Source organism: Myxozyma melibiosi, assembly GCF_037950935.1.
Source record: "Myxozyma melibiosi strain Phaff 52-87 chromosome Unknown BZA70scaffold_9, whole genome shotgun sequence".
Lineage (NCBI taxonomy): Eukaryota > Fungi > Ascomycota > Lipomycetes > Lipomycetales > Lipomycetaceae > Myxozyma > Myxozyma melibiosi.
The window spans coordinates 116,820-138,977 of NW_027042923.1; the positions used below are offsets into that span (position 1 = coordinate 116,820).

The 22,158-nt window shown below is 51.6% G+C and overlaps 8 protein-coding genes across 8 annotated transcripts; 5 read left to right on the forward strand and 3 right to left on the reverse strand.

Annotated features, from left to right (window-relative positions):
- Positions 1-60: 60 nt before the first annotated feature.
- BZA70DRAFT_281263 (putative RGS domain protein) lies at positions 61-1,534 on the forward strand. The gene is made up of 2 exons (XM_064913090.1): positions 61-378; positions 434-1,534. The coding sequence occupies exons 1-2, from the start codon at positions 230-232 to the stop codon at positions 1,416-1,418; spliced, it is 1,134 nt and encodes a 377-aa protein (XP_064767035.1). The 5' UTR covers positions 61-229; the 3' UTR covers positions 1,419-1,534.
- On the reverse strand, positions 1,535-2,709 carry BZA70DRAFT_281264 (uncharacterized protein). The gene has a single exon (XM_064913091.1). The coding sequence runs from the start codon at positions 2,576-2,578 to the stop codon at positions 1,556-1,558; it is 1,023 nt and encodes a 340-aa protein (XP_064767036.1). The 5' UTR covers positions 2,579-2,709; the 3' UTR covers positions 1,535-1,555.
- On the forward strand, positions 2,710-4,258 carry BZA70DRAFT_281266 (Aldehyde/histidinol dehydrogenase). The gene is made up of 2 exons (XM_064913092.1): positions 2,710-3,268; positions 3,347-4,258. Exons 1-2 carry the CDS (start codon positions 2,851-2,853, stop codon positions 4,246-4,248), a joined length of 1,320 nt encoding a protein of 439 aa, XP_064767037.1. The 5' UTR covers positions 2,710-2,850; the 3' UTR covers positions 4,249-4,258.
- A 791-nt stretch (positions 4,259-5,049) lies between these two features.
- On the forward strand, positions 5,050-12,586 carry BZA70DRAFT_198003 (armadillo-type protein). Its single transcript, XM_064910095.1, has 5 exons — positions 5,050-8,197; positions 8,254-8,468; positions 8,531-10,051; positions 10,108-10,693; positions 10,748-12,586. The coding sequence occupies exons 1-5, from the start codon at positions 5,335-5,337 to the stop codon at positions 12,502-12,504; spliced, it is 6,942 nt and encodes a 2,313-aa protein (XP_064767038.1). The 5' UTR covers positions 5,050-5,334; the 3' UTR covers positions 12,505-12,586.
- A 1,000-nt stretch (positions 12,587-13,586) lies between these two features.
- BZA70DRAFT_198025 (TEA/ATTS domain family-domain-containing protein) lies at positions 13,587-16,105 on the reverse strand. Its single transcript, XM_064910096.1, has 3 exons — positions 15,035-16,105; positions 14,790-14,966; positions 13,587-14,726 (listed from the first exon to the last, which is right to left on the reverse strand). Exons 1-3 carry the CDS (start codon positions 15,984-15,986, stop codon positions 13,837-13,839), a joined length of 2,019 nt encoding a protein of 672 aa, XP_064767039.1. The 5' UTR covers positions 15,987-16,105; the 3' UTR covers positions 13,587-13,836.
- Positions 16,106-17,306: 1,201 nt separating this feature from the next.
- BZA70DRAFT_281272 (uncharacterized protein) lies at positions 17,307-18,386 on the reverse strand. Its single transcript, XM_064913093.1, has one exon. It carries the CDS (start codon positions 18,306-18,308, stop codon positions 17,466-17,468), a length of 843 nt encoding a protein of 280 aa, XP_064767040.1. The 5' UTR covers positions 18,309-18,386; the 3' UTR covers positions 17,307-17,465.
- A 117-nt stretch (positions 18,387-18,503) lies between these two features.
- BZA70DRAFT_281273 (uncharacterized protein) lies at positions 18,504-19,523 on the forward strand. Its single transcript, XM_064913094.1, has one exon. The coding sequence runs from the start codon at positions 18,568-18,570 to the stop codon at positions 19,075-19,077; it is 510 nt and encodes a 169-aa protein (XP_064767041.1). The 5' UTR covers positions 18,504-18,567; the 3' UTR covers positions 19,078-19,523.
- A 514-nt stretch (positions 19,524-20,037) lies between these two features.
- BZA70DRAFT_198039 (auxin efflux carrier) lies at positions 20,038-21,994 on the forward strand. Its single transcript, XM_064910097.1, has 3 exons — positions 20,038-20,375; positions 20,438-20,609; positions 20,661-21,994. The coding sequence occupies exons 1-3, from the start codon at positions 20,276-20,278 to the stop codon at positions 21,886-21,888; spliced, it is 1,500 nt and encodes a 499-aa protein (XP_064767042.1). The 5' UTR covers positions 20,038-20,275; the 3' UTR covers positions 21,889-21,994.
- The last annotated feature ends 164 nt before the right edge of the window (positions 21,995-22,158 follow it).

A 22,158-nucleotide genomic window follows, 5' to 3' on the forward strand; every position in this document is an offset into this window, starting at 1 on the left:
TTCTCGCGAATAAAGGAACAAAAAGAAAACCGTAAACAAAGCGGCCAAACACAACCAGCCAGCCACCTCCCTGCCCGTCACCTTTCCCTCTGCCTTTTGTTTCCGTATATTGCCCGGTTTTTGCTTTAGGCTCCGGTTGCTGTATACTTTGCGGTTTGGAGTAGTTTGTTGCTGCTCTGTCGCTTCTTCTGATCTGTGCGGATCTTGTCCAAATCACTCGTTCGTTGTAATGGAGTCTTCGCCCCAATCCCCGGCACGAGACCGGCTGCCGACCCTCTTTGAAGTTCTGAACCGCCGAACGCTACCCCCCGTGGACTTGTACTCGTTTTACGTATTTATGCGTGACCAGCAGCTCCAAGTCGATTATCTAGATTTCTGGTATGTTTGTGCCGTAAACAACAGGACCCGAATAGGAGGCTAATATATAATCCAGGCTTGATATCGCGCAGCATCTGTCTCTCTGCCGTCTTTATGTCCGCCAACTTCGCGAATCGCTTTTGATAGAGACTCCAGACATTGACGGGAAAGGGTCGCCGCACTCTTCGATGGTTCTCGATGCGCTCAAAGTGCCAAAGGAGTCGCTATCACCGGACGAAAAGAACTCGTCAGACGAAAGTCGGCGGGTGTCGATGATTATGCGGAGTGAGTCTCTGACCGTGGCAGAGCCGTACTCTCAGCAGGATATTATTTCAAAGAGGAATAGCGCGGTGAAGCAGCATCAGGATCGGCAAAAACAGCTCGCGGAGCAGAAGTTTGGAGGGGAGAAGAGCGAGGAGCTAAAGGATAGCGAGGAGAGACGACTCACGCTGACGCATTCTGCGGGATCGACTGTCACTCGTCTCCATGTCAAAGAATCTGCATATGGAATTATGGCGACGTATCTTGTTCCCGGTGCTGAGTGCGAGCTAGCCCTGCCGCTGCATATCACACGTGGTATCACTACATCGATCGAGGTCGACGGACGGGATGATCCTGAGGTCTTTGAGGAGGCAAAGGAATATGTTTTCCAGGCTATGGAACGAGAAGCCTTTCCTGCCTTTTTAGAATACAAGGCACTAGGCAATCTATCTCCCGCTGGTGCCATCACGCGACTGTTTATCGGTTTGTTTTCATTGTTTGCTGCGTTTTGGGTCGCGTTCATCCTGATCTTCTTGGACTACCACAAGACTGTGCGCTTGTGGCTTATCTTGCCGTTTTCTATCGGTATATACGGCTGCTTGAGCTACCAGTATTATCTGGACCCTATCTTTGTCTTTTCGGGATACAGCGAGTTGACGTATTTCAAATACCACAAACTGAGAGAACCCTATGTGAAGTCCTTGCTGGTGAGAAGAGCGGTTTGGGTGATGGGTGTGGCTGTTCTTTTGATTATCTGTCTTTGTGTTTTGTTTGGATTGGTTCCGGGAAGAAGATTATAGATTCTCCAAGAACCTATGATTCTATAAAATGTGATGCGTGTCTTTTGGAGGGGTTAAGTTTGGATATGGTTTTGATTTTGAGTAATGATTGGCGTTTGCAAGAACTTAATGAATATATACCGCTATTTTGTATTTGATCATCTTCCGTCGACAAATGTCTTAACGGCCTCGTCAAGATAGGCGTATACATCCCCCATCTTCGGCTGCCATCCCAGCTTCCTTGCTCTCGTGGCTTTCGAGCCCGAGTTGCTGATGAACGCCTTGTACAAGCCCTGCGCTGATTTCTCGCCCAGAACTTGAGCTAGATCAGAGACAGACCACGGTTTCTCAGTCTTGGAGGTGTGGTTCTCGTCGATCACGCCGTATTTCACTAACGGTGCATCAAGTGCGGAAACCAGTGACTTCCAACTCTGTTCGCCGCTCTCAGCAAAGTAGTAGCCCAGCTCGTTCATCGCTAGCTCTGAGGGGTTTCGCAAGTAAGTGGTGAGCAGTAAAAGATAGAAGTCAGCGAGGTCGTCGATATGCACGCTACTCCAGATCGCGTTGCCTTCACCAAAGCATCGGTTTGCTTTCGCTTGCGCCGCGATGCGAATCGTTATCGGTATTTGCTGAGAGACTTTGTTGATCGGGCCCGATGAGTTGCCGTAGATTAGAGGCGGGCAGACGACGATCGTGTTGACTTTTGGTTTCACGGCGTGGATACCGAGGATCTTGAGATCGATATCGCGGTGATGATGTTCGAGGCCCCAGGACGTGATTGTCTCGATATCTGCCTCGTCGTCAAACTTGCGAGTAACCAACGTATCGTTCTCGCTCTCGTCGGTGAGAATGTATGTGCCCGAGGTGTGAATGAGTAATGCCCCGTCTTTGATTCCCGCCGCGATAACGTTCGCCGACAGTTGGTCGTCCGAGGAGTTTCCAGTATGCACGATGATATCTGCGTTCGAGACAAGAGTAGAAAATACGGGGTCATCGTATCCTGCCTCGCCAACTTCAACAGACAGGTCGTAGTCTGAATAGATAGCGGCGATCTTGTCAGCATACGACTTGTTCCTTGCAAACGCAGTAATCCTGAGATTTGGGATGTTCGCCTTGACGAATCTGTCGAGGACAGCGCCTCCAATGTAGCCCGATGCACCGGTAAGTAGTAGTTCCAGCATTGAGATTGAATAGCATTCTAGAAATATCGAGGTAGTTTTGACAAAGTCTCTCCGTCAGTATCTCCAGACTGAACCGTAGGCCGCCCTGATGATGACTATGCCCGTCAGGAACCGACCAGGGCCTTTAAACCTTAACCGCAATTCCCGAAGTCTGTCTGATGACTAACTGCACGTGATATGACTAACATCGAAAAAAATCCAAAAAACTTTGGAATACTGAGCGACGGCGACAGATCTTTTGTATTATCCAACACAGAGAACCAGCAATAAGAATGTCATCGGCCGAGGAGATTGCGAAAACTGCTGCCGCGGCATCGGCGGTGTTGCGCCCTGTTTCGAACGAGGCGCGAAATGCTGCGCTAACGAAGATTGCGGAGATCCTGATGGCGAACAAAGCATCAATCGTCGAAGCCAACAAAATCGATCTCGAAAACGCCGAGAAGAATAGCGTCGCCGGACCGCTGGTCAAGCGACTGGATTTGTCGAAAGGCGACAAGTTTGACGCGATGTGCCAGGGCGTCCTGGACGTTGCTGCGTTGCCTGATCCGATAGGGAAGGTGACCTTTGCGAGTAAGCTGGATGACGGGCTCGAGCTGTATAGACTTACTTGCCCAATTGGAGTCGTGCTGGCAATTTTCGAGTCGAGACCGGAGGTTATTGCGAATATTACAGCGCTGGCTATTAAATCTGGTATGCTCGCTCTACTTCCTGACTGGCAATCAGAGATTGTAGTGAGTCTTGGTGGCTAACTTCTTCATTGTTCTACAGGCAATGCCGTCATCCTGAAAGGTGGAAAGGAGTCGTTAAGTACATTCACAGTTATTTCCAAGCTTGTCCGAGAAGCTCTCGCGGGGACCGAAATCCCATCCGGTGCTGTCCAGCTTATCGAGTCGCGGCAAGACGTCGCGGGTCTGCTTTCGCAAGATCAGTACATCGACCTCGTTATCCCTCGAGGCAGCAACGAGCTCGTGCGGAGTATCAAGGATAATACGAAGATTCCAGTTCTCGGTCACGCTGATGGTCTTTGCAATGCTTATATCAATGGCGATGCAGACGTCGATATGGCTGTCCGCGTCGTTGTCGATAGTAAGACAAACTACGTTGCGGCGTGCAATGCGATTGAAGGTCTTTTGATCCAGCGAGGCGAGGCCTTGACTACATTGCTTCCGGAGATTGCAAAGGGTTTATTGACCGCTGGAGTTACGCTCAAGGTCACCCCCGAGATCGCCGACGCGCTTGCAAAGGCTGGTGTTGCTGATGCTGAGAAGATTGTTCCGGCTGAAGACAAGGATTTTGAGACTGAGTTTTTGTCGCTTGTGTTGGCTGTCGGTGCGGTCGATGGAGTGGAAGAGGCGATCGCTCATATCAACAAGCACAGCTCGAAGCACACTGACGTGATCGTAACGTCGTCAGAGGAGACAGCAAACAAGTTCATGAACAGCGTCGATAGCGCGGGTGTGTACTGGAACGCCAGTACGCGTTTCGCCGACGGGTTCAGATATGGATTCGGCACCGAGGTCGGAATCAGCACAAGCAAGATCCACGCCCGCGGGCCGGTCGGTCTGGAGGGGCTTACTTGCTACCATTACCAGCTTCGGGGATCTGGACAGGTCGCTGGAGATTATGTGGGAGCAGGGGGTAAGAAGGAGTTTAAGCATGAAAAGCTCTGAAGGACTTGGGTGTATGTTTTGTCCGCTGCAAAGCCGTGTATTAAAGTGTAAATAACAGATATCTGGCATAACTACATCAATAATTAATAACCCAGCTTTCCCTCAATTCATACAATTGACCCCGCGCCAATTCCAGCCTGCCCCCACAGAACAACAGGCTAAACCTCACAGATCTGAGAGATTAAGAACCGCTTCCGCAATTCAAAACCCCTCAGAGACAACTAACATACAATCTCAGTAAAAAAAGTGCCGCAAGGGTGGTGAGGTGCCGACACTATCCACATCGCCCAGAAGAAGACCACGAGCCATGAAACCAAGTCGCAATCAAAAAGAAAGAAACAAAGAGTCATGAACCACATAATCCCTCCCGAGAGCTGCAACGGACTCAAAAACACTTACATCATTGATTGGTTTAGTTGTAAAGAAGAAAAAAGGAAAAAGGCAGTTGGAAGGCAGACCGACGTGGTTTTATTCTGGCCTGAAAAGCTTAAACTTTATTACTGTTTAAGGCCCTAACTGCACAAACATAACTGCTGTTATGCCGAGACTTAAACCTAAAAACTCTAATGGTCCGCTTCGAAGAAATTTTTGCAGAAAGTTAACTAAAACCGAACCTCAGAGGTCGCTGGAAGAACCGAAAAAATAGAACAAGAAGGCTTCTCGAGGGACATTGTACTTTGCTACAAGATCAACTCGTCAGCTCGTTTGGGGATTATCAAGATAATTGCTTGTTTCGTCCCTTGTATTCTGATTCAGCACAACTAGCACCGCGAACTACCAATATCTAATCTTCGGCCATGGACTCCGCAATCGGGGACTCTGCTCTGTCCTGGCGCGACCTGAAAGCCGAAGCAACGACTGAGGTTTTGACCTCATCGACCAAGAAAAGAGTTCAGTTGTTTGGTTCCATTGCAGCTGCGGTGAAGGCTAATGGTGAGTGCTGATTGCTTGATACGCTGGGGAGACTTTACTCGAGCACACTGCTGACAGATCTTTCTCTCAATTACAGAGGCCGCCGCAGATCTGCCATTGATCCTGCATTTGCTGTTTTCAACATACACGTTGTACGATGACCACGTATCTAGAATGGCAGTCATCTCTGCGATTCGCGCACTATTCGAGTCCAGCATCGAAGAACTTCCAACCAAGTTCATACCGGCTTTGAAGCGAGAGTCGGAGAAGAAGGGCATGACAGCTGCCGACTATTTTGTCCTGCTCGAATGGGCAAACGAAATCCTGTCTCTCTACAGCGCAGATCAAAGCTCACAGAGACCGTTATTTGATCGATGGCATTCAGATCTCGTTGCTATTCAGACGCTGTGTCTTGACGCGTGTCTCAGTTTCGCTACGGACAAAAAGACCAGACTTGCTGCTAGCGCCGAGAAAAGTACTCGCGTGGCCTTGAATTCCGTACTTACTTGTTACGGTGATGCTTGTGCGATCTACCTAGATATCTTAGCATCAAAGACCTCAAAGCTATCATCTGCGTCTTTACTAGGCGCGCTCATCAACACTGCCTCGGACTTGAAGACGAATCAGCAGGCGTTCAAGACCCTCCAAGATCGGAGTTCTGAGATCTTTGCGTTATACTGTCGCGAGATTCTTGGATCAAAGGCTTTTGTAGGTGCCCATAACGCGAAAGCTTTCAACAGATTTTTCCAAGAGTTTTTAACTCCCGAGACTCTGTTGAGCGAGATTGCTGGGCCATTCGAGAGATCGATTCTCAGAGCGCCGGAATTCGTTCTTGGCCCCGTCAGTCTTCAACTTATCCGATCTATCCCGTCCACTATCGATTGCTCGGTGGCTGTTTCAAAGCACTTTTTGAATCCACTACTATCTGCGCTCAAGTCATCTAAGGACGTTGTGCGCGAAAATAGTGCCGCTACTCTGCGTGAGCTCTTCAAAAAGTGCATGGATTCGGAACTTGTGCCCAAGATTGCGAATGAGCTCATTACACCCTTGAAGACTTCCAAGGTCACTGCTGCCGACCAACGAGCTCTATACATCGAGGTTTTGTCTTCGCTTCCTTCCTCGTCAGCGCTGGCCAAGTCGGTCCCAGCGGGTTTGATAACTCTGGCTTCAAAAGAGACAAACGAGGCTGTCGTATCCGCGATCGCCAACTGTATGCTTTATTTCGTCAAGTTTGCGCTTGATAATGAAGAGGCTCTCGAGAAAACCGTGTCTGAAAGCATTTTGAAGGGATTGACCGATAAGCGGGCGAACCTGCGAAGGTTGTGGATTATGGCTGTCGGTGAATTTGGAATGAAGCTCACGCCGTCGTCTTCAAAGGCGTCAGTAGAGTTTGTGGCCAGCACTCTTCCCAAGCTGCTAGAGTCGTGGAAGGAAATTATTGCGAATGCCTCGGCGGCGGTACAGAGCAAATTGATTGTTTCTGGATACGTGGTTGTGGCACTTACCAAGCGGCTACTTGATCTGAAAGAGCCCGTGTTTGAATCTGCGATTGGAAAGTCGGCAAAGATAATCGAGACGGCTCTGACTGGTGGTTCGAAAGCTTCGTTCTTTTTGCAAGATCGAGTATATACCAAAATCTCAACCCGCGAGGAGCAAACATGGTGCACCAGAGCTCTGAGTGCTACTGCATCTAGCATTTCCCCCACCAAGGAAAATGGCGCGGCTTGGGCGTTGGCATTCATATATTTTATCACCAACCCTGCAGTCGATGCGCGAGTCCGTCAAGATGCTGCCGTGTTGCTAGGCGACGCATTCCTCCAGTCGCCAGTTGCTGTCGGCAAGTCTGTGATTCTGGCTCTGTGGAAGTGGATCCGGCAACTAGAGGATCCAGCTAAGAAAGAGCAGTCTCCGGCGATCTCGGCGCTCGGTCTCAAGCAGCTGCGTATAGTGCTGCAGGCGATCACTCCTCGTGATACCGACAGAATCCCGAGCGATGTTCGCACTGATCTGTTGATCGAAACTGTTGTGATTACGCATCACGAGCTGCTTGATAAGGCCCAAGACTGGATCACTCTGTGTCAGCGTCTCGGAATAGATCCGGGCGAGCTCGTGGGATCGCAAGCCTCTGAGTTTGAAAAAGTGATCTCGACGACAGCTTCCGAAGAGGGGCAGACCGAATCTGTCATCGACGCAACAATGAAAGCTGCTGCAACTCTTGCCTTCGTGCGGCCTGATGTCATCTCTCCGTTCTTGAGAGACATGCTCGTCGAGGATTTGGACGCTTCAAGGCTGGAAGGCATTACTGAAGAGTATGTTAGTATATGGCATACTCCTGATAATGTCTTGTGCATCGACGTTCTCAGTAAAGAAAGAGAAAAGTACGCGGTTGATAAAAACACCAAAGACTATGCTACTCTGAAATGGGAAGCCGAAGTACGGGCCGAGCTCGCAAAGAAACAGGCACCTACTCAGAAGAAGTTGACCAAAGAAGAGCGTGCGAAGGTTGATGCTCAACTGAAGCTGGAGAAGGGGATTCGCGAGAAAGTTCAGAATGCTTATTTGCACGTCAACCGTGGTGTGAAACTCATTCATTTCCTTAGCGCTGCGGGCACCGACAACGGCGCCGAGGTCTGGTTCCCGGCTGCGACGAAGAGTCTTGTTTATGCTCTTCGCAGCAATCTATCGATGCTGGTCGGATCGGTTGGTATCGACACCTTTCTCGAGCTTTCGGACAAGGTTAGTCCGCGAGTCGGACCCCTTCGTCGGTTCATTGGTGTTGCATTGCTTCGAGCGATTCAAGTCGCGGATGTCCCCGAGAGCCTTTCGCAGGAGCCTCTACGTGAGCTCGTCGTGCGAATAATGTACAGACTTCGCTTCTTGTCTGAGCAGATTCCTCTTGATGCAATCTCGCTTATATACATTCTGCCGTTGATTATGCTTATCTTTGCGCAAAATGGTATTGAATGCAGGGACACTGAGGAGAAGGATGAGCAGTTGATGCTTGCGATCGAGACATTGACCTACCACACTGAAATCTGTGAGTTGATTATAATTGAAGTAAGAAAATGGACTATAGCTAACGGTATATTGCAGTCGCCAACACTTCGGTGCCAAGATTGGAAGTACTTGTTGATCTCATCAAATTGATGAAGGCGCAACCTTCCAAGAACAAGAGTATCAAAGAGTGTCTGCTTGGATTGTGTCAAAGCATGTCAGCCAATATCAACGACGACGAACTCAACGTTTTTCTTGCCGCGAGTATATCAGAAGATAGTTTTGTCCGTGCCGCGGTTTTGGAGGGTATTGACGTAAGTTACTCTCAGGCTTGATGTACAGGCAACGTCACTAACCAGCTTTATGCACTATATAGTCCGAGTTTGAGATCTCGCATATCGGATATTCGAGCGAGCTCTGGATCGCCTGTCACGATGAAAACGAATTGAACTCAAAGACTGCTAACGCGATCTGGGAGGAGAGCGATTTGTCGATTGACGAGCAAACACCGCTGAAGATGCTCACGTTTTTGGAAACCCCTGATGCCTCGATCCGGAACGCGACGTCTCGCGCAATCAAGGATGCACTTGAAGAGTTGTCTGGGGATCATCCCACTCTATTCCATGACTTTTTGCAGGCCCTCATGGATCTGTATAGAGAACGTGCGAAACCTCCGGCGACTATCTACGATGAGTTTGGAATGGTTGCACAATCATCTTTGGATCAGAAGGATCCATGGGAGGCAAGAAGCGGAGTCGCAGTCACCTTCAGAGAGATTGCGCCTATCTTCCCCGAGTCTGAGCTCATGGGATTTGTAGCATTCTTGATTGAGGACGGTGCGTTGGGTGATAAAGAGCCCGATGTTCGTCAGCAGATGCAGGATGCGGCAATTCATATTCTCGACCTTCACGCCAAGAACTCTGTTGACACGCTGATGCCTATTATCGAGACCTGTTTGGCTGCTAAGCATAACGGTTCGGAAGTGCAAGATCGCATCAAGGAGAGCGCGATTGTGTTGTACGGAACGCTTGCTCGACATTTGGATGACGATGCTCGCTTGCCACCCATCATTGAGCGCCTCATCGCGACTCTGCGTGCTCCGTCTGAAAATGTGCAGTTTGCAGTTTCTGAGAGCTTGCCTCCGCTTGTCAAGCGTGTCGACGGCGAGCGAATCAGCAAGTACGTTGAGAAGCTTCTTAACCAGCTGTTTGCAGGAAACAAGTACTCTGAACGACGAGGTGCCGCTTATGGTCTTGCCGGTTTAGTCAAGGGCGTTGGCATCTCTGCGCTTGCTGATTACGACATCATTCGATCGCTGTCGACGGCTTTGGAGGATAAGAAAGACCCAAAGAAAAGACAGGGAGTTCAGTTTGCATTTGAGACGCTGTCCATGAGCCTGGGAAAGTTCTTTGAACCCTACGCGATTGAGATTCTGCCGTTTTTGTTGACGTCTCTTGGTGATGCGTCGAACGAGGTGCGGGAGGCAACCTCTGATGCTGCAAAGGAAATCATGAAGCACACCACTTCCTATGGCATCAAGCAGCTCGTACCTCTCACGCTTGACTTCTTCAACCAGAGTCAGTGGAGATCAAAGAAGGGAGCCGTTGAGTTGTTGGGTACGATGGCCTACTTGGACCCCCGCCAACTTTCAGAAAGTCTGTCTGATATCATTCCCGAGATTGTCGGCGCTCTGAACGACACGCACAAGGAGGTCCGAAAAGCGGCGAGTCAGAGTTTGCAGCGGTTCGGTGAGGTCATCAGTAACCCCGAGATTCAAACTCTGGTGCCTGTGTTGCTGAAGGCGATTAGTGATCCGACAAAGAACGTTGAGACTGCGTTGGATGCGTTACTGAAGACCTCTTTTGTGCATTATATTGATGCCCCGTCGCTTGCATTGGTAAGTAATACTTTATCCTGACTTAAAACATGATGACGGCTGACTTCTTTATTTAGATTGTGTATATCCTCAAACGAGGACTGCGAGAGCGCTCCGCGTCGACGAAGCGAAAGGCCTGTCAGATTGTCGGCAACATGGCCTCGCTGACCGACAGCAAAGACCTTCTTCCGTACCTCAACGATCTTGTGGCTGAACTCGAGATCTCGATGGTGGACCCCGTTCCCGCGACGCGCGGTACTGCTAGTCGTGCGCTTGGCTCACTGATTGAGAAGCTCGGCGAAGAGCAAATGCCTAACCTGATTCCCAAGCTTTTGAGCACTCTCCGCGCTGACAACAACGAGGGAGACAGACTTGGAGCTGCGCAGGCGCTGAGTGAGGTCATTTCCGGACTTGGAGTGCGCAAGCTCGAGGAGCTGTTGCCAGTAATCTTGAAGAACCTCGGAAGCTCAAAGCCAAACATCCGAGAGTCGTTTATGAACCTGATGGTGTTTTTGCCTGCTGCGTTTGGAAACAACTTTAGTCCTTATCTGGCGAGAGTTATTCCTCCTATTTTGGCGGGCTTGGCGGACGAGAGTGAAGTGATTAGAGATACGTCGTTGAGAGCTGGTCGCTTGATTGTCAAGAATTACGCTACTCGGGCTGGTGAGTTGACCTTATATATTTCTTATAGATGATGCATACTAACTTATACAACAGTTGATCTGCTACTTCCCGAATTGGAGCGTGGCTTGTCCGACGAAAACTACCGAATCAGACTCAGTTCGATCGAACTTACCGGCGACCTGCTGTTCCAGATCACCGGAGTCAGCAGCACGAATGCCGCAGCAGGCGACGAGGACGAGGAAGTCGACGAAGACAGCGCGGTTGGCGGCGAGGTGCACTCCAGTCTCAAAGACTTTCTTGGCGCCGAGCGTCGCGACCGCATTCTCGCACTGCTGTATCTCTGCCGGTCGGACGTCACTGCGCTTGTTCGCAACGCGGCTGTGGATGTTTGGAAAGTGCTTGTGCCCAACACCCCGCGGACGGTCAAAGATATCCTGCCGATTCTTTCGCAGCTCATCATTCGCCGACTTTCCTCGTCGGACGAGGACCAGCGCGAGAACGCGTCGCAGACGCTGTCGGAGCTGGTGCGTCGGTTTGGCGACAGCTTGCTCACGCAGGTTCTGCCGACGCTCGAAAGCGGTCTGTTCTCGAGCGACTCGGACGCGAAGCAAGGAATCTGTGTTGCGCTTTCGGAGCTTATTGAGGCTACGCCGATGAATGTGCTGGAGGTGCACGAGAACACGTTGATTGGGTTCATCCGAGGCGCGCTGGTGGATTCGGACGCCAGCGTGCGCGAGGCGGCGGCGCAGACGTTTGATACGCTGCAGGAGACGTTTGGAAACTCTGCAATCGATCAGATCCTGCCGCATCTGCTGAACCTGCTGCAGACGGCGGGCCAGTCCGAGTACGCGCTTGCGGCGCTGAAGGAGATCATGTCGTCAAAGTCGGACACGATTTTCCCGGTGCTGCTGCCGATTCTGCTAAAGTCGCCGATGACTGCGTTCAACGCGCGCGCGATGGGCTCGCTTGCGGAGGTTGCGGGATCGTCGCTGTACCGCAAGCTGCAGTCAATTATCGAGTCGATGTTTGACGAGATCATTGCGATCGACGAGAAGGCGGAGGACAAGGATGAGGAAGACGAGGAGACGAAGCAGGCGTTGAATGACGCGATCGATACGATTGTCAAGTCTGTTGACGAGGACGAGGACGGGATCGAGCTTGTTTCGGATATCTTTTTGGAGTTGGCGGAGGACGAGGCGGCGAGCAAGCGCGCGCTCGCGTTTATCCATATGGCCGCGTTCTTTGAGACCGCAGACGGCGAGGATTACGCTGAGTTTGTGCAGCCGTGGATCACGATCGGTCTTTCGTCGCTGTCGGACGAAGACAGCGAGGTTGTTGCCGCGGCGTGGAAGTGTCTGTCGACGGTGGTGAGCAAGCTGCCAAAGGAGGCGCTTCTAGACCTCGTGATCCCGACCTCGAAGCAGCTGCGCACGCTGCCTTCCTCGGTCGCCGGGTTCGCGCTCGCCAAGGGTCCGAACGCGATCCTACCGATCTGCTCGCAAGGTCTGATGTACGGCACGACCGAGCAGCGCGAATACGGCGCCAGGGGAATCGGCTACATAGTCGAGCGCACCCCAGCCGACATCCTGCGCCCGTTCGTGACGCTGATGGTCGGCCCCTTGATCCGCACTGTGGGCGAGCGGTTCCCGTCTGAAGTCAAGGTCGCGATCTTGGACACGCTTGCGGTGATGTTGAGTAAGATCCCGGCGTTCTTGAGACCGTTTTTGCCGCAGTTGCAGCGGACGTTTACAAAGTCGCTCGCGGACGCGGGGAGTGGTGAGGAATTGCAGCGGAGCGCGCAGAAGGCGTTGGATGTGTTGACGGCCGTGCAGCAGGCCGCGAAGAAGTAAGAAGTAAATAAGGCTAGCAAGGTGTATATCTTTTCACAGTTTATAGTATATAATATATCAATGTCATTTCTATAGTTGTCTCTCGGAAAGAAAAAAGATGCGCTGGACGAACGCTTGATCGGGTCAACGTTGACGAGACCTAACCCGCAGAGAATGTAAAAGTCTACGCCAAGGTTTCAACTTTAAAGAACGCGTGAGTGACGCGTCGGGTTTTTTGGTCCAGGAGCTGCGGTGGGGCGTGTGCTGGAGATGGTAGGTTTATAAGCTTGGAAAAGGGTGAAGAGGTCTGAGGGGATGGTATGGAGGAAGAGCTGTGGAGGACGTAGAAGGAGGAGAGGAAGTAGAAAAGGAGGGAGGTCGGTTTTAGGAAAATGGGAAGGTTGAGAGAGAGACCTAACCCGACGGTAAGGGGTACGCCGAGAAATCGAAAATGTGTTGATTTTGAGATGGAGGAGGGGAGTAAGCTGTGATTTTGAGAGTGTCGGGGTGAATGAGAGAGAGAAGAAAAGGGGAGAAGGGGAGGTGTGTGTTGGAGCATGGAGGAGGAGGAGGAGGTGGTGGTGGTGGTGATCAACTGCTGCTACTGCTGGGTGTTCAATACGCACCCCCCCCCCCCCCCTCGTCGGGACTTGCTTCCTCCTGAACTCATTCGTTACCTGAAGTTTCTTCCCGTCCAAGCACAGACGCCGTCTTCGCACGGAGAACAAGAAAGAAAGAAAGGAGCTTGTCGGAATTGATGATGCGCGTCGTCACATCTATTGATGTAGACGGTGGTCACATTCTGGGTCGTCGTGGAGTGGACGTCACATTCCCTCTCTGTGTAGACTACTGAAAACACGACATATTTCAAAATATACACTCAATTCGATAAAAACGTTATTTTTTACTATTGTCACATAAAAAGTCTTTTCAAACATCAAATATAAACACTCGAAACAGAACAAAACAAACACATGTAACGTTGAGAGACTTTGAGAAAGACAGAAAAGAAGAGGTAATACATGAACTTTGGAAACACACTAAGTGTGGCAAAGGGGGGTCATCAAATGGGTGGAGGAGGTCATCAGCGTACGTAACAAAACAAATAAAAACAAGAAGTGCAAACACTGGAAAGAACAAAGAAGTGCCACAGACAGACCAAGAAATGGGGGGTGGGACGGACATAAAAAACAGACATATTGAACATGAGAGGGGAAAATAGAAATAAGAAAACATCAGACACTTTCGTCATTACGCCTTTAGCAAGCCGCGCTACCAATAAATTTACTAAACCATCGACAAAAAATAAAAAGAGTGAAAAATGAACAGAACAAGCAGGTGGTGGAGATTAGATTACCACAGCAGCAACTCGTCCTCGTTCGTGTAGATCTCGGTGATATGACTCGACGACGCGCCGTCGGCTTCCGAAGACATCGTCGGGTCACACTCGATCCACGTCCCCAGCGGCAACGAGTCCTGCGCTTGCGCCTGCTGCTGCGCCTGCTGCTGTACCTGCTGTTGTTGCACCTGCTGCTGGGCTTGCTGCTGGGCGGCAACCGCGCCCTCGTCGATGTACGCCGGATTCACGCTCTGCTGGATCTGCGAGCGCGACATTGGCATCATGCGCAGGAAATTCGGGTTTGTAAACATCATGCTCATGTTTCCCGACGCCATCGACGCCGGCATCTCCGCCGCGCTCGGAATCGTCGTCGTCTGTTGCGGTGTGGCCGCCGGCTGTCGGTGCAGGTGGTGGTCGTGCCCGTGCGTCTCGGTCGGCGACAGGAACGGGCTCTGGTTGTGGTGGTGGTGGTGATGTTGCTGTGCGAGCAGGTGCTGGTCCGTCAGGATCATGCCTCCGTTCTCGATCGGCGAGCTGTCGAGCGGCGACACGGGTGCTTCGACCTTCGGCGTAGGCGACGGATGGCCGTGGAACGACGACGCCGGGGTTTGCTGCTGCGACGACACGACCAGCGACGGATGATGGTGCGACGAGGTCGACCCCCGCGAGCCCGGGTGCGCGCCAGGCCGGGTCACGGCCGGCGGCTGCGACATTGGGGTGAGTTGGCCGGCGGCGTTGCGCATGCTGTTGACCGGGGTGGTGGTGCTTGAAGGCAGAGGCGGGCGGCGGGCCGCGCTCGAGAGGGAGGATTTCGGGGCGTTGTTGGGGCCGGTTGGGCTGGTGAAGAGGAGGGGCATCGTCGAGTTTTGCGTGGAGGTCGGGGTGTCTGACACGAGGTTCATGACTGCGACGCGTCGTTAGCCATGAACTTCATTTATTCAACGTAAGAAACAAAGAAAGCACATACACTCGTGGTCATCTTTGAGCAGATGCTTCAAAACCTGGATATGACTGGAGACCTGTTTTCTGGTCCTCACTTTGCCGGTCTTGCGCAGAATGTAATCGGAAATCAACTCGTTCCTGCCACACGGTCTGCCATTCACCGTGATCTTTCTGCGGCCGACCTTTGGGATTTTCTTGATGGCTGTAGAGACGTGAAGTTAGCTCTAGCTCACATGAGTTTGAAAGAATTAGAGAAAAAAGAGAGCATACCCTCCATAAAAGCCTCCTCAACGTCAGAGCTCCAGATCGAGTTCCCATCATCGCCATTCTCGCGTCGCTGCCGCGCAAGATACGCGCCGTAAGCAGGTAGATCAGAAAGCGACTTCTCCATCGACACCGACGACGGCAACCTCCCCGGCGTCTGGAACGGCATCAGATCCGCGCGTCGCTGCTGGTGCTGCTGCGGCTGGTGCTGGTGCTGCTGGAGTTGGTGCTGCTGGTGGTGCAGGTGCTGGGTGTACATGCGCATGCCCATGTTTGACGGCAGCGCGGGAGCGGAGATGGTGTGCTCCATCATAGGCGCCATGGTCGGTTCGATCGCCGACGACGGACCAAAGAAGTCCTCCTCATCATCATCATCGTCCGAGCGACGACCACCAAACCCACCTCCGAGCGCGTGATGCGAATAATTGATCGACGACGCGGCCGAGGTCGAGAACGAGCGCGCGAGCCGGGGCCGTTTCGCGGCCGCGTTCTCGGCAGGGGACGAGTAGAGCGTGTCGGAAGCGCCGAGGGACGAGAAGACGGTGCGCGGCGTGGTGAGCTGGTGCGGGCCGAGCAAGGAGGTGTTGAGCGCGGACGCGTGGTCGTCGTCGTCGGAGATGGGGGAGGTGGCGAGCGAGCGCGAGCGTTTGAGGGTGACTGCGGGATGCAGGTGGGGGGAGATGTCTGCGATCTGCTGTGGTTGTTGCTGTTGCTGCTGCTGCTGCTGCTGCTGCTGCTGTTGCTGTTGTTGCTGTTGTGATTGGGCGTTGTCTTCTAAACGTCTCCGGGGAGCGGTGGTAGGCGGAGTGATGTTGAAGAGCGAGGGCATGAGGTTTGAAGACGGCGTCTCGAGATTTCCGAGCTGTTCAGGCTTGACGATAGTCTGCTCGCCGTCGTAGTACGCGGACGAGGACTGCCGCGTAGCAAGCGGAGTGCGTTGCGGGGAGAGAGGCATCATGCTCGGGAACCACGAGGGGGGCTAGGGAAGGGGGTGTGGACGGAGGATGAGCGGAGGGAGCGGCAGGGGCGGTAAGGGGCCGATACGCGTCGGAAGAAGAAGCGCGTAGGGAGAGGAAGGCAACGAGCGACTATGACCGCGGAGGAGGAGAGAGAAGGGGGAGGAAGAGGGAATCGCGTGAATGGGTGCGCGACGGGCGGAGGAGAGGCGCGGGTGGAAAGGAGGGAGGAAGGCGCAGATCAGGGAGGAGGCAGGGGGGATACGGTGAAAGGAGTGGCACCGTTGTAAAGAGGAGAGAGAGAAGAAGAAGAGGAGAGAGCGAGAGAGGAAAGAAGAGGAAGGGTGGATGGAGATATAAGAGAAAGAGGGAGGAAGGAGGATGGGGAGGAAGAGGAAGAGGAGGAGCGGAGGAGAGGCAAGAAAAGAGAGCGGAGGGTGAATTAAGGGAGTCGAGCAAAGGGCTGCTGGTGCCGGACCCGACTCTGAGTTCGCTGCGTCAACACCGCGTCCAGCGTGTTCTGGCTCGCCTTTGATTTATTGAAGACTGATTCTATTTGTGTTTTGTATTAGTATTTATTACTCACTATCTCTTTACTCTGAATACTTTACTCCGACTACCCGCTCTTTTCTACAACTACACGCTGCTCGCGCTATCCAGGGGCGGGTCACCCGGCAGCCTTCTCTAAACCTTCTTCGCGCGCGTACTGCATAAACACCCTCTCCACTCCTCTTTTTATAAAACAAAAAAACCAGCAATCACAATTACAATCTACAATCACTTCCACAACAAAATACAGATCTCTCAAAAGCCACGCGCCCGCGACAATTGCGCGCGCGCCGGGGTCGTGTAGTGTTCGCGCACTGAACGCGCGCGCGTTGGGCTTCTACGCGTCGTTAGTGAGCTCGGCGGTGTCGCTATACTCGAGCCGCACTGCGCGCGTTGGTCACTATCAACATCCTTCCTGATTAGTGATTAGTTGTACGATATTTGTGGAGGTTTGTATCTGTATATGATTGCAGATATATATTTATTGTTTGTTGCTCTTTGGTTAATTGCATTGACTTCTATTTGATACCTCTGCACACGTAGAGATCATAGGGAAGGGTGCTGCCGTGCTGCCCCGCCTTCTGATACTTTCGTCTGGTAATCACTGGTAATCACACTGCTTCGTCTGAATGCTGAATGCATTGCTGGGTGCTGAGACTGAAGATAGAATACCTCGTTTGAGTCTACTTGTCTGTACAGTTATTCTTGCTCACATTCAGTACACGTCCATTACATATTCACTATACACACTCACTACACACTACACACTACACACTACACACTACACACTACACACTGAACACTGACAAATCAAACGCCTCCCCCTTTCCCTTCTAGCTCCTAATATACAAGATAAGCCCACTCCTAATACACAATCTAATACACAAACAGAATAGAAATTAAAAAACAGCAATATAAAAACTCAGGGGAAACTAATAGCCAAATACAGCCACCAGCAACTCCGGATCGACAAGCTCGCTCGCGACCCGCGTCATCATCGCATTAGATGAAGCAGCCCGCTCGTCCGCGATCCCCATCGACACATCTCCGTCTCCGTCGCCGTTGCTGTTGCTGTCGCCGTCGCCGTCGCCCATTTCCTCGTCGGTGTCGACGTGGATCACAAGGAGGGCGGGGTGTGATGGTTTGGAGGTGGCTGGACGCGGGGGGTGAGGTTTCCGCGGACTTGTATTTGTGAGCGTGTCGCGCAGCATATCGTCAGCCTTGCGTTTCCGCGGAGATGAAGATAAAGCAGCAAGTTTTGCAGGAGCTGTTAAGGAGGAGGAGGAGGGTGATGGTACAGGATCTGTGAATGCGAGAAAGCTGGTGGGTGAGCCGGTGTAGACTTCTTCCGAGGGTGCTGATGTTGAAGTCGACTGGGTTTGTCTGGTCCTTCTAGTTGACTTTCTCGCTGGTGTGTGCTGATGGTGATCAGATTGAATGCGTCGCTTTTTCAACCGACGCGCTTGTTCGTATATATCCGAATGATCATCTTTACTGTTGTTGCTGTCAAGGGTGATGAGGCGAGGGGCGGCGACGCGGTCGAGATCCATAGCGCATGCATCTGAGAGAGAGAGTAAAGAGTGACGAGGAAGTGTGGTGTTGAGCAGGGAGTGTGAACGGGGCGATAGTATTGCTTCATCTGTGGTGGATTGTGAAGAGAGATGGAAGGCGGATGTGGATGTGGATGTTCTTGCGGATGTCTGTCTGAAGGTGAACCTGGTGCCTGCCCAGGGTTGCTGTGCGGAGTCTGTGCTGTCTGTTTTCTTCCCCGACATCACGACGACAGATTCAACAATCAGTGTAGAAGATGCAGATCTAGAGGATGAGAAGAGTAGTGGAGGGGCGCGGGGCAGGTCGTCGGGTTGTGGTTTCTTGAAGAGGATGTAAACAAAGCATTGAAACCTTAAACGGGCGAATTTCCGGAAACGGACGTGTGACATTAAAATATTAAATCAGCTTCTTGTTGTTCTCTTCTTTTTTGATCTGCTCTCTACTCTACATTTGTTGATTATTGTTTACTGCAACTACTTGAATATGCCTCCCAAATCAACCTCAACCCCGAAGAAACGCGCAAGCCCGACGAAGCAGCCCGCAAAGCAGCCCGCAAAGCAGCAGCCCGCGGCAACTCCCTCGACGCGATCAAAGGCTAAACCCACCGAGATCGCAAAGACCACTGCGAGTACTGCAGCAGCACCCGCGCCCAAGAAACGCGCTGCTTCAAAGAGCAAGAGTCCGACGCCGACGGAGACGCAGGTGGCAGAGTCTGCGACTACGACTGCGCCGGAGACGGCGAGGGTGCCGAACGCGGAGCTGTACCGCAAGCAAATTGTTCCGTCGGTGATTATCCTTGTTGTCGCGGCTTTGGTGTATTTTGTGGTGACGAAGGTGGATGTGGAGGGGTATTATCAGCGAGCGGTGTTGGTTGGAGGAGGGCATTATAAGAAGGCGATGCTGGTTGGAGAAGGGTATTATAAGAAGGCGGTGCTGGTTGGGGAGGGATATTATAAGAAGGCGAAGTTGGTTGTGAAGGAGAGACTGCAGTGAGCAGAGATGAGATCAGGTGAGAAGCAGTGAGATGTACGATATCGATCTGTGTTGAGAGATAGTAATAGTATTGCAACATATGCTATTGTAGTTATTGTAACTTATCATGTAAGTAGTCAACTGACTATATTCATACTATGACAGTAATCATAGCAACCACCGGAAAAGCCTTGATGTGGCTTTGATGCGGCACAGTTTCGGAGAAGACTCAGCTCGCTTGGTCGGAGAAGAGAGGTCTTTGCTCTCTTTGTCTGATATCTAGAACTGTTTGATGATCTTAGGTGTTTATATCTTGTGAATATGTTCTTATATCTGGATTGAATATAACAACACTCATTAATTATATCCGGCAGAAGCGGCGGCAGCCAAGACGGCGATATGTCCGGTCGAGAGCAAAGAGAATGATACACAACATACAATAGCTGCATACAATTACTACATTCTACATTCTACATTCTACATATCAATAACAACGTCATAAACAAGTATAATAATATTCATGATATCATCTCTCATAACCACCTCCAATCTCTTCTCACAAACCATCACGCATTCGTCATCGGCTACGAAGCCCGCTGCCCGAAACCTTTTTTTTTTATTTTTTCTTTTTTCTGTTTTTCCGTGCGCCTCCGTCGACTGGACTAAACCTGTTTTTGTAGTCGTTGATTGTGGTCATAGTTGTTGTATTGTTGTTTGTGCTTATAGAGATATAGTCAATTAGTAGATTGTCATTAGATATAGCAGACATAGTAAAGAAGAGAATAGATACAACACCTGAACACTCTTCGTGGTGTACCGCAGACCCCTCCTCGCCGCACCCCGCCTTCACTTATCCTCGACCACTTTCTCTTCTTCTTCCTCTCTTCACCTCTTCTCTTCTTCCTCTCCTCATCACCTCTTCGTCACCTCTTCTCCTCTCCCCTTCATCTCCTCTCTCCTGCTCATCTCCTCCTTCTCCTCTCTCTCCTCCCGATCTAGATGTCTAGATCCCAGCTCTTCCTCTCCTCCAGTCTCAGCTCCCCCATTCTCCCCACTCTGCGACCCTCTCTTTTATCTCATTGACTTCTTTGCACCTCATCTGCAACAGTCACTCGTTAAAACAAATATCGCAACTACTACACCACCCTGACCATCAGTCAACCTCACCAACGCTCTCTCTCTTGGCCCCCCACGCCTCCGATCCACCTCCTCATCCACCATGTCGGGCATGACCGTCGGCGCCTCCATCTTCGTCGCCGTTAAACCCATCGTCAAAATCTGTCTCTCCGTCTTCCCCGGCGTCTACTTCTCCAAGAAAAGTATCCCCTCCTCTCTCTTCTCTCTCCCCTCACTGCTCTTACTATGCTAACATGACTCTTAGATGTCCTCGACATCCACACCAGCAAAAAAGTCTCCTCCATGCTCATCAACTACTTCCTCCCCTGCATCGTCTTCAACAAAGTCGTCAACGCATTCGACTCCGGCACCATGCGCACCGTCGGCGTCTGCGTCCTCGCCTCCGTGCTCTACATCGCCGCCGGCATAGTCTACTCGTACGTCTTCCCCCTCCTCTCTCTCTCTCTCCACATACTAACTCCACCCAGATTCGTCCTCCGACTATTCACACCCGTACCTAAATACTGGCGCGGCGGCTCGGCCGTAGCTTCCATCTTCAACAACGCGGGTGACATCCCCATGGCCTACGTCATGACCATCACCGCAAACTCGCCATTCAAAGACGGCGACGAGACAAAAGGCATCGCCTACGTCTCCGTCATGATGTCGGTCTACGTCGCCGCGCTCTTTGCATGCGGCTCCGTCCAGCTGATTGAAGATGACTTTGACTACCCGCTTTCTGAAATCGACCTCGAGCTCGCGCAAAAGTCGACATCCACGACGGCGCCAAAGTCGAGCAAGAGTCAGAGACTGAGGAATATGCTCAGACGCAAGACATCCTCGTCCGACGCAGAGGAAAAGGAAAACGAGAAATCAGAGTGCGAGACGCAGCCAGAAATGCCGACCGGGCGCGCGAACCCGATCCTCGCTCGCACGAGCGCGCTGCAGGCAGCCGACTCGAACGAGCTGCGGCCGACGGACTCCCCCGGCGTGAGATCGATCCGGCAGCGGCTGCGGCGGACGCAGGAAGAGTACGAGCCACAAGATGATGAAGACGACGACGGTGACGCGCTTGATCCTGTCGTCAGCGCTGTGACGGCCGAGATTGTGCATCATGAGGCGCATAATGTCGTCTTAGCCCGGCTTATCATCTTTTTGCGAAACCTGTACCAGCCCCCGACCGCCTCTCTCATTGTCTCGATCGTGGTCGCGGTGATTAACCCAATCAAAGCGCTGTTCGTGCAGACCGACTACAACATGCGCCAAGCGCCCGACGGCCAGCCGCCGCTCGATTTTGTGATGGACTTCACCGAGTTCATCGGCAACGCGTGCGTGCCGTTCGGTCTCCTGCTTCTCGGCGGCATGATCGGCCGTCTGTCAATCAAATCCCTCCCGCGCGGATTCTGGAAATACCTCGTCTCGATCGTCCTTCTAAAACTAGTCGTAACCCCCATCATCGCGATCGCATTCACGCAAGGCCTGCGCAAAGCCAACGTGATTGACAGCGACAACCTCGTGCTTGCCTTTGTCTTTATCATGTCCTCCGGCGTTCCGAGCTCGACCTCGCAGGTCTACCTGACCTCCTTCTTCGCGCCTGAGGATATGGAGCATATTCCGCAGATGGATTGTCTTGCCGCGTGTTTGATTGCGCAGTACGTCGCGCTTGTGTTTACGTTGGCGATCTTAGTTACTTATACGCTGCAGATTATCATCTAACTGTCTTTTTCTGTCTTTGTGTTTGTGTTTGTGAGTTTGTTGGAGGGGTTGGTATGAGTTTTGATTTGGATGGGAATGGCAAGTCGTTCATGATCTCAATGTTTGCTTCTGCTTTTGTCTTTGCTTTTGTCTTTGTTTTTGTTGTTGCTTTTTATTATTCACAAGGATGGCATGGTATTCTTCTTCATCTTCAGTTCTTCTATATATGCGTTTAGTTACTTTCAAGATTTTTTAAAAAATACGGAGATAGTAGAAGAGGAGGGAGAGTAG